This window comes from Pelodiscus sinensis, chromosome 1, assembly GCF_049634645.1.
Source record: "Pelodiscus sinensis isolate JC-2024 chromosome 1, ASM4963464v1, whole genome shotgun sequence".
Lineage (NCBI taxonomy): Eukaryota > Metazoa > Chordata > Testudines > Trionychidae > Pelodiscus > Pelodiscus sinensis.
This window is the reverse complement of record NC_134711.1, coordinates 13006109-13017577: the sequence shown is the minus strand read 5'-3', so window position 1 is coordinate 13017577 and position 11469 is coordinate 13006109. Positions and strand designations below refer to the sequence as shown.

The following is an 11469-nucleotide window of genomic DNA, read 5'->3' as shown; positions in this document are numbered from 1 at the left end:
CAAAATAAACAAAACTGACTGGTTTAACTTCAGTGTTGAAATGGATACACTGAAAAAAGTACACTAATCAGTTGAATAACAAGATATATGTATCAGATATTAACACCTTACAAAACTAAAAACTTATTACTCACATTTTAATATGCCTCATGTAACATGACAACACCCCTTTATAGAAGTGCAAATCTAAAAACATATATTCTATATACACAATCTCAGATTCCCATCTCCAAGATGTTCTACATTTGAAGTTAGTAAGACTTCATGCAGTGTGTCTCCCCCTGATGGAAAACAACTTGCAAGACTAAGGTCTTAAAAAGTTATTCAGTAATACATGTGAGTAACTTGCACCAAGAGAATAAACTGTGCTGGGAATCTTTGGCTTTGAAAAAGAATGTGATGCTTGTTTAAAAATAAGTGATTTGCTGTATAGTAGAACACCAAAAATAGAAAAAAAATCCCTCATGCTGCAAGCACTATTAGTGCTGGTGGGTAGCAGAGAGGAAGGAATAAATCTCTGCCCTTCATAATACTATCAAAGACTTCTAGACATTTGCCAAAGATTTTTCATTCTGAAGAATAAATAAATGATGTCACAGTATGCAGTGTTTAAAGAATACTATTTCCATCAGTGTTTTTATAAAATGCATCTCAAAAATAACATCTGGGTTAAAGCGAAACTAAGATCTTTGTCCTGCCATTCCATTCCCAGATGGCAACTAAAATTTTACACCCACAAGAGTATATTATAATTTCAGAGATTCTTTTTCCAACATCTCCCAAAACAATTTCACACAAAACCACTTAAAAAAAACCACAATACATAAGTGGAATGATGTAAATTGAACTTGGCTTCACGTCCTGAGATTTTACTTACTGCCCTTTTTAGTTTTCAAGAGGAATCATACTTGATGTTTCTCCCTCCCAACTTCTTTCCCCACCACCAAAAAACAACCCCCCACACTTGAACAAACAGTTTTCCTTTGGTGACTTTCGCTGAGCAATAGCTGGCAACACGGACACTCTGTCTCTTTTGGGGGATTAATTTTCTTAATTGCAAGTTGATCAGCATGAAGGTGTCGGGAAATGATGGGGCATGCTCAGTGTAAATGGCATCTTGTGAGCATTTAGATGCCAAAATCTAATAGTTTCAACTGAGCACATGCAAACAGAGATTTTCAGAGACCCAGAGAATGCAGCCAAATTCAGGCAGCAAAGGCTGAAGAGTTGAACTAGGACAAAACTGGTCACATTTCATGTCTCTGTTCCAGTGAAGGTTAGAGAGTCTCAAAAATGATTGTATACATTGTGTTTAACAAAAGCAAAATGTATTTGTCCCTAACTTTATTGTGAGAAATGATTGTGCAGTTTCTGAACTTCTCCACTCTCCCACACCTACACACACAAAAACCAACCTACATTAGACATCTGACATGGAAAATTTCATCACAAACAGTTAAAGTTTGGCAAAGGTCTAAGCAACTGAAAATAGGGTACTATAATAGAAAATGTCATACAAATAGGGTACTATAATAGAAAATACTTAATGATAGGTATTGCTGCCTGGAGAATCTTAAGTTGTTATTTTTACTGTGAGCTCATAAGGACCCAAACAGGAAATTGGGCTCCATTGTTCTAGGCATCATACTAAAACAAAAAAAAGTCCTTGCTCCAAAGATCACAACCTAGCATAGAATTAGATCATCCTGAACAGTTAAGATAAATAGAAGCTGGTTTCAGTACATCAGTTCCTAAAGAATTAGCTTTGCAAAGACCACCTCTTGCAGAATAGGTACTATGGTAGAAAATCAGAACATGCTGATGTGTCACAAACACCTCATCCCACTCACTCATATTGTGAACAAGTCAGACACGAAATGAAGTCTCTTAAAACCATTTTGCCAGTGTTTTCTTATTCTTGGAACATTCAGTCTGCCTTTATAACCAGGGCTTGCCAAGTGGCAGCGAGCCCCAATCGCCAGCTGAGAGGTTCTGCGCTCTGCGCATGCGCAGATCGCTCTGCGCCAGCTCTTCCGGGTTGTAATCTACTCACCCCGGGCGAGTAGATTACATTATTTGTCGAGCCCTGTTTATAACCATTAGTACAGCATCACTGTCTTGGTCATAGAGTCAGAATTTAAGGGCAGAAGAGACCACTGGATCATCTAGTCCAGGGGTGGGCAATAGTTTTTAATGGGAAGGGGCCACTCCAAGATTTTGGTAAGTGGTCAAAGACTGCACTTGTATGGAGGGAGTATGGGGTCCAGGACGATGGGTAGGGTGAAGAAGGGAGCTTGGGATAGAGCTTGGGGTGCAGGAGAGGGTGTGGGATCTGAGAGGGAGTTAGGGAGGGAGTTATGATCTGGGACAAGGTCTTGGGGTGCAGGGTCCAGGAGCGGTTATGGGTGTAGGAGAGGATTCTGGCCTGGGGAAAGAGTGTAGGAGTGTGTGCAGGGTCTAGGAGGGAGTTGTGACTTGGAGGAGGTGGGGAGAGGGGATACAGAGGGGTTGGGCAGGAGGTGATGATGACCTGGAGAAGGAACTTAGGGGGAGAGAGGGGGTGGACTGCCAGAGCAGGCTGAGGCTGGGAGGCTCCTACATCGGTGGGTCCCTGCCAGCAGCCCTGCAGGAACCTGAGACAGGCTCCATGCCTGTCTGCTGGGCTGGCTGCTCCATGGAGGGTAGGGGAGGGGGAAGTGAGGAGACTTTGCTTGCTGCTCTTGTCTCCAGCAAAGTTTCATAGCTCCTATTGATCAGAAATTGGCCAATAGGAGCTGAGAGATTTTCCTAGGGGATAGAAGCACAGTGCAAAGCCTCCCTGTCCCTCCACAGCATCCAGAGAAATTAGCAGCCAGCTGTTTCAAGTGGCATGAGCTGCTGTGCAGGAAAGGTCCTGGTGAGGTGGTCGTGGGCCAGATCCGGTCTACTAGATGCCTCTTGCCCACCCCAATCTGGCCTGCAAAGTACAGGTCACCACCACCCAGCACTCACACATTAAACCCAGCAATTAAAATTAAACTAAAGTACTACAGCTCTCAGGGGACTAAAGTATTGTGTGCCACAGGCAGAAAAAAGGCATGCCTGAGACTCCTGAAATGGCAAAAAATTAAGTAGGATATATCCAAATGAATCTGGCAAGTGATCCGTATCCACATGTTGTTGAGAAAGGCAGCAACAGCCCATGTAGAATGACAGGCCAGTACTGGGGAAGCTTGTGTGCCTGTGCTGAATAGTGCACAGCCTGTGGAGAGGGGACTGATTTCTATTGGGCTGTCAATCTGGCCCCTTTCTCCAGGATTCAATTTGATCTTGACTGTCACTAAGTACACATGAGATGTCTGTTTAGGTCCTTTCCATGCCCTTCCCATTCTTGCACAAATGCATTTCTTTGTGAGGTTTATGCAGCTGGCTTTTCTACGTAGCTGAATTGTCTGTCATGCATTTCTTATGTGCTTGTAGTGGCCATGACAGCCACTGTCACATGGCACAATGTAAGGGTCCGAAAGCAGATGAGCCAACTAAAGAAGTTATTTTCATACAGTCTGAAAAAGACAGTTTGCTTTTCACAGGTTATGGGCTTTCTTAAAAGTTTTTCTTTAAAAATACTTTCAAATTTGAGAAGGCAATTCTTCATGTTTAAAAAAATCAGACATTATTTCAACACTAATTACAATATCATATATATATATATATATATATATATATATATATATATATATATATAGTAGCCCAATGTCTGTGACTCTGTAACGCTGAAATGCTGGCTGTTCCCTCTGGGCGGTGCTGTTACCTCCCTGGCTGTTCCCTCTGGGCAGCGCTGTTGCCTGAGTCTCGTCCTTCCCCTCCCGCCATGGTGCTTGGCTGACTTCTGCGCCGCTCATCCGGGCCGCCGTGGGGAAGCAAGCGGTTGTTTGGGCGCCGCGGTCCCCATGCAGCAAGTGGGTGCTGCATGGGGAGCACAGGGCCGAAATGGCTGCTTTCACCACTTGCTCCCCCGCAGCAGCCCGCCTGAGCAGCGCAGAAGTCAGCCGAGTGCCATGGCGGAAGGTGAAGGGGGATGGGGCCGTGATGTGTGGCGTGTCAGCGGCTCCAGTCTCCGCCCCCGGCCGTGAATGTCATCGCCCCACCCCCCTTTGCCTCCCGCTGTGGCGCTCGGCTGCCTTCTGCACTGCTCAGCCGGGCCACCATGTTAGAGCAAGTGGTGCAAACAACTGTTTGGGCTCCGCGCTCCCCATGCAGCACGGCTGCTTGGGCTCCGGGGTTCCCCGTGTGAGAGGCAGGAGGGGGAGGAGAAGAGAAAGAGGCGGGAGGCAGAGGGGAGGGGGGGGAGGGGGAGGCAGGAAAAAGAGAGAGAGAGAGAGAGAGAGAGAGAGAGAGAGACGGAACGAGAAACCAGAGTCTCAGGAGAGAAGACCGACGTGGAGGAGAGACCTGAAACTCCCATATTATGACTGATTAATTGGCTAGTATAGATGTATTTAAGAAGGGGCATAAGAGCATCTAAAACAGTGATTTGTTCAATATAAATAAATCCTCTAAAACATCATGAGGGGTAGAGAGGAAAAACAAATGTACATACACCAGAGGTGAAATCCTGGTCCCACTGAGTTCAATGGGAGAAATGCCATTGACTTGAACCGGGCCAGGATTTTACTCATTGAGTTTTCATGTAATTCAGATCTTGAATATCCCTAACAAATGTATAAAATTAATCAGTTTTACTTTAAGTAACATAAAGGATCATAATTATACAATCAAAACATCTTAATACTGAAAAAGAAAAAAATTCCACACCATTAACCCTGTTTCCACACGTTTCCAGCCTAGAAAAGCTGCCATTTGTCAAAAATCAGAACACATATAGCTCGTCCTTCATATAAGCTTTTCTACAAATATCAACCCTCTAACTTATTCTGATAGTGCTTCTTGTAACTGTAACTCAAATAGAGCAACTAAGATGGTGAACTCCAATCCATATGCTGGGCACGATATTTAGTTGGTATAAACTGGCATAATTATACCAGTGTACACCAATTTACATCCCATTGATTTCAGTGTACACCAATTTACATCCCTCTAACTCAGAGGTGGGCAAATACTGGCCCATGTCCCAGATCTGGTCCACCAGGATGAGCCCCTGGCAGGTCCCTATACCTTCATATTTACCTGCTCCTTTGCAGGCACAGGGGATTGCAGCTGTTGGCTGCAGATCCTGTCCCTGGCCAATGGGAGCTGTGACCGCCCGTACTGCAGAGATGGAGTTAAATATAGTGGCAGTGGGCCGTCAGAGCCTACCCCTGGTGAATCACTGCTCTTTTATTGCCCACTCCTGTTCTAAGTGCTGGATATAACACTTTTTGAAAGTACTCTGATTGTGATTATGAGATGTGATTCAACAGCCAGACATTATTTTCACGGCATTGTAACCAAAGCATGATGCTTTACAAAGGTAAAATACAACAGAAAACACCACAAAATCCCTGGTCTGAACAATTTCCAATGTAAGGCACCAATCTGAAAACACACAAGTGTGTAAGTACAGTAAACTTCCGATAATCTGGCACCTTTAGGACCCAGGGGGTGCCAGATTATCAACTATGTCGGATTATCGGAAGAGGGGGCTATGAGGGATCTGGGGTGGCATCCCCCCCACCCCAGGCCCCTTCATAGCCCCCCTTCCAATAGTCCGGCTCTGCCCCAGGCGGCCCCGATTCAGCCGCTGCTGGTCAGGTTCAGCAGCGACTGAACCGGGGACATCTGTGGCAGAGCAGCTGGGGTGCTGCCGGGTTGGTCCGGTTGTGCCGGCCCTCGGTACGGTGAGACCAACCCGGTAGCACCCCAGCTGCTCTTGGGGACGCCTGGGACAGAGCAGCTGGGGTGCTGCCGGGTTGGTCCTACGGCACCAACCCGGTAGCACCCCAGCTGCTCTGCCCCAGGAGTCCCCAAGTCAGCCGCTGCTGAAACTGATCAGCGACTGACTCCAGGAAGCCCGGGGCAGAGCTGCTCTGCCCCAGGCTTCCTGGAATCAGCCACTGCTCAGTTTCAGCAGCGGCTGAATTGGGGCGCAGAGCAGCTCCAATTGTCCGGCTGCCCAGAGCACTTCTGGGTTCCTGATGGTGCCGGACCATCAGGAGTGCCGGAGCATTGGATGCTGGACCAATGGAGTTTTACTGTAGCTGCACTGAAATTAAGAGACACTACTCGTAAGCACAAAAGCTAATTCCATATATGTCTTTATAGATTCAGAGTTTACAAGGCTGTAAACTCTAAGTAAGCACATAAACTACTAAGGGTAGGGACCAAGACTTATGTTTTTGAACAGTGCTTAGTACAATTACTCCTGGAGGTATTCTGAACCACTGCGTGTGCACATATTTTAATTTTTTTTCCTCAGAAAATAGATTCTGCTGATAAGTTGCTGCAGTTCTGCCTTTGGCCTAGCAGAAGATGCTGTGCTGCTAAAATATAAGCTCTGCTCCTGGGAAGCCCCAGCTATGATAGGGAAGAGAAAAAATTTGCCTTCTTCACAGTGCCTGTCAAGCTAGGTCAAGAGACGGATATGGGGAGACCGACAGCACGGGGAAGCTGGGGGCCAGACAGGGGCTAATAAGGGCTAGTGAGAGAAGATAGACTGGGGCAGGAGCTGATTGGGAGTAGAGGTGCAGAACTACATGGGCAGAAGGGATGCAGTGCAACAGAAGGAAAGGGAATGGCTGAGTGGGGGCACAGACATACATGGGGACAGAGGGTGCACAGACACAGTGAGATGAGTGGATGGGACTTGCTAAAGGGATGCAGTGACACATAGGGATAGGAGAGGGGGTACAGAGCCACATATGGACAGGAGTAGATATGCCTGACTCAGTGGGAAAAGATAGGGATCAGTCAGTGTCTGCATGGGGGGGTGCTCTCCTCAATTCTCCCACCCTGAAAAATGTGTTCTGTACTTTTTCTACCCATACCCTTCCAGTTCATAACCAGACTCCTTTCCAACAATTATTTCCCCCTCTCTCAGTTCCTCCTTTACACCTGACTTCCCCAAGTCTCTGCACGGATTCTGAGAGGTATGGGAAATACGGTTCTATATTGTAGTTTAATTAATTACTCAGAGTTCTGTATTAATGTGTCTATTAATTTATTTGTCAAAAACATTTCCTGAATCTTTTTTTTGGTCTGTATTGTCACACACATACTTGTTGACAGGTATTTTGAAATAAATTACCAAAATAATTGAAACTGATGTGATTATATTGTGTAATTTTGACAAATAAACTGATTTATAAATCTAGTGCACAGAATTTTTAGTATTTTGGTGCAGAATTCCCCAGAAATATACAATGGAGACACAAAACAGATAATTTTTTTATCTCTGTGATTGACCCAAAGTAATAAGATGGACATGTATTGCATAGAGGATAGGTAAAAAGGGTGCAAATATATTAATATCTATGGAATAGATGGATTTTCAACAAGTGATTTGGAAGAGAAGAGGAAGAGGGATTGGTTCATAGTAGTCAGGATCTGTTTCAAGAGCAGAGAGCTATATGAGAAGGACACAAAGAGAGAAGGAAAAGTGACATTTTGAGCAGACAGTAGGAAAGGGACCTATGAGGAAATAATGGCACAGGTGTAAGAGAACAGGGTGGTGGAGAGCTCTGAAAGCAGGAAGCTTCAGGGCCTTCATTTCCGCTGCCTAAGGTTTGATTATGTAATTGGTGAGAAAGGTTGGAAGCAGCAAGCATAAAAAGATGGCTATATTTAGCGCTGAACTTCAGTTCATTTCCTACAGCCTGGAGAGAGTGTGACCCATAAACACTAGCCTATTTTTATTTTTGATTATGCATTAAGGAAACAGTAACGATTAGTTTTTCATATTACAATATAATAAGTTTCCTGTCTGTAAAGGCTGATTCCCTACTCTGGCATGATGAATGAAGAAATAGGGATCCGCAAAAGTACCCCAAAACCTTATTTTTCCGGGCCTTGGTATAAAGCTTCCCCCCAAAATCTTAAAAACCTAGATTTTGGGGATAAAAATCAGCTGCCACCTCCCAAGTAATGGTAAGAAAAACCAGGGAAGAAATCACTTGGGAAATCTCAGTCCTAAAGTAAAACCAGGACACAAAAATTAACCAATACCAGGTTAATAAAAAAGAAAGAACTTTTAGCATCACTACAATACTCCTGTTAAAAGCCTAATGACTAGATGAAAAAGTCACCAATTAATATACTCATGGGGGGACTCCCATGGGCCAAAAACTTAGTTCAAAGGAGAGGAAAACCCATTTTTAAATACAGACATCAGATTCCCATTCCCAAACCATAAAACAATAAAATCTAATGGATTTATCTAAACTTTACCCTACTTACAGATGGTGAAGAGTCTTTTCTTGGAGAGAGACATGTCTGTCTCCCTCAGTATCTGAAGGATCAACTGCCCAGAGACAAAGGAGGGAAAACCCCAAAATTCTTTTCGTCTCAGTTTGAAATCCCTAACTGCTACCTGGCTAGGTACAGTTAACCCTTTAGTCCCCAGGCTGCTGGCCATCCCTCATGATCATGACACTGTCAATGGAGTGTTCTGGACAAGAAGTGAGAATCTACCAGGTTATATAATGAGAAACATCCACCCCGCTACAAATCTGGAATGGCCTGATACATGTTAATTTTAACAATGGGTAAATTTAACCTTCTGAAAATAAGCTTAATTCTCAATTTTTGAGAAAAAATAATGTGGACAAAATCCCATGTTTTTAGGTATTTAAAGTATCCTTACCGTAAGGGTTGTGGTATTCTCATCATCCGACCACTAAGTGAAAAAGAGGAATAGAACAATTGTAATGGTTTCTTGAAATGTCATTGCATATTTATACAATACTATAAAAGTGTACATAGCAGTACACAATAGGTAAAACATACCAAATAAATCCAGCTCCTATTCTGGAGACCTTGTACCATAAAGACAAGAGTGGATACAACCCCAACATGTAAAGTGTTGTGATTGTAGTCTGAACGCTTCACATAAATAAAGATAGCAAGTAAGAGCTTGTCTACAGTCCTGATGGACTTAGCACAGATTTAATGCTCCCATCTACGTATGTATGTATAAATCCCTGCCATCTGAATCTTCTACTTCATGCATCTGATAAAGTTAGCAGCAGCCTACAAAAGTTTATGCCCTAATGAATTCGTTAGCCTTTAAGGTGCTACAGGACTCCTTGTTATTTTTGTTGAACCAAACTAACATGGCTACCTCTCTAAATCTACACAGTATGGGTACGTCTACACGGCAGGCTATTTCGGGATACTGCAGGTGTATCCAGTAAATGGGGCCCATTATTTCAAATTTTTCTTTCAAACAACAGACATGCTATTCCAGCATCCCTGTAACCCTCATGGAATGAGGGTTAAAGGATGTCTCGAAATAGCACATTATTTCAAAATTTGGCGAGGTGTAGACTTGCCAAATTTTGAAATAAGCTATTTTGAAATACAATTGAAATAAGATATGCAATTTGTATGTAGCACAAACTGCTATCTTATTTCGAGTTTAGGGTGCTGTGTAGACCCACTCTGAGTTAGCATGCAGCAAGCCAAAGTGTGAATTATAGCGTGCACAGTAACCTGCTGCATAGACCCTGCTACAGTGCAGTGAAAGTCTCACAGCATGCTGGACTTCTGAGCCACACTGAGTTGTAACAGAATCTATACAGTGTGTTAGTGTGCAGTAGGCTCCTGTCCTGTAGAGTCATTCCTGGCTTGACACTCAACTCACTCACCATGTTGCCAGGAGCTAACAATAAGGGTCTAAATGAAAAAGGGAGACACAGAATGGTATCACTGGGCTATGAAAAGCCACATACATGCAGCACAAAACCTTGGGTTCAGCATCACTATCACTGTCCTTAGCTGTAGAAATAAGTACTGAAGTCATCTTTATAAATTGCAACCAGAATATGACAAGGAAGCAAGCCTATGAGATGGGAAATGTAAAGTTTGGCACAGTCATGTTCTTGCCTAAACCTTATACCAATTCCCACCACTTCTCAGTTCTAGACCAATGGTTCTCTATCTTTGCTCCAATTCCCCTCCTCTTCAAGAGTTTACATTGTTTAGATGAGCTTATATCTCAGGATGCATCCTCTGCCCAGAATGTCCTCCCTGATTCTGTATAATGCACAATTTCTTTTTGTTCCCTCAACTGCTCCCTGTAAAACCCACTTCTTCACATAGCCTCTCCACTGTTTCCTTCTGAGCCTAACAAAAGGAATGAATAACAAAACTAATAAGATGTGTGCCTTGTGAGAGAAATAATTTAGTAATATTTTATGCAAACTTTCCTCCCTTCCCTAAAGTCAGGATTAAATCTAAATTGTAAGCTCTTTACAGCAAGGATCATATTTTTATTATTCAGGAAACTGCTATGTCTCCCTATGGAATTCTACAGACATGGTAATTATTAATACATTTATTTGGCAAGATATTTCAAACAAATTATGTTACATGTGGTACCAACCTGTATTTCCTCTGCCTGATCATCATCACTTTCTTCATGAGAACGTGTTGGGGGATCATCTCTGAAATAAAAGTTGGAGGGGGGAGGGGAGCTCTTAGAAATCTTAAGTTCCAAGAGTTTGATTTTGACACCGCACTTTGGATTTCCACTATAACTGCCAGCTAATGATCTCAAAGAGCTTTTATAAGTAGATGAATTAAGGCTCATAATATACCATGATGCAGTTACAAGGAGTTAGTGGCAAATCTAAGATTAAAAGATCTCCCGAACCTAGTGGCCTAGCCACAAGATCATTCTGGTTTTTTTTGTCAACCTATTACTTTCACTTCTGAAACCATTCAAACTCATTGAATATTTTGTGAATCGTTTTATTCAGATTTTTATACCACACCCAGTAGCACATTAAATGAGGTAACTAGAAAACCATAGGACAGATGCATTCACTGCTCCTCTCTTGAGGGGAAAAACTGGGTGCTTTTAACATTACTTGATATTCCACATGTTTTGGTAGGCAAGATTAAAGAGGCAGGCCTTGCATACGGAAGAGTAGTTGACGTTTTTGATGGCTCTTCGAAAGTATTGGAATTGATTCCATAACCTCAGACCACCCAGTGAGAAAGTTCTGTTCCCTTACAAACAAGCTGGACTGTTAGTGATTTGTTATGCCTGGTGAGTGCAGTGGCAGACTATAATTTTCATATTGGAGCTTTAGTTGAGTTCTTAGGTTCCTTAGCCCATGCCACAGAGCACTAAGGAAAAAGAATGAGTCAGCAGCACTCGGAGGAAAGGGAAGAAGCTGATTGGCATGGTCACTGGTGGAAGGAGGTGTTGTGGGGCAAGGGGAAGAGCTGATCAGCAGGGCCCGCATCTGCTGGTTTTTTTCATTACATATTCGAGTACCAGAACACCCATGGAATTGGTCCCTATGACTACACCACAGAAACGTATTTCTC

At 43.3% G+C, this 11469-nt stretch overlaps 1 protein-coding gene across 2 annotated transcripts in view; it reads right to left on the bottom strand.

Moving 5' to 3' along the window:
* Window positions 1-11469, bottom strand: part of CDC123 (cell division cycle 123) — an 81562-nt gene that overhangs the window by 65606 nt on the left and 4487 nt on the right. For both annotated transcript variants that reach the window (XM_075926014.1, XM_075926015.1), the window contains exons 3-4: window positions 10517-10577; window positions 8777-8809 (exon numbers count right to left, since the gene is read on the bottom strand). In XM_075926014.1, coding sequence (XP_075782129.1) covers window positions 8777-8809; window positions 10517-10577 — 94 coding nt within the window. The remainder of the gene's footprint in view (window positions 1-8776; window positions 8810-10516; window positions 10578-11469) is intronic.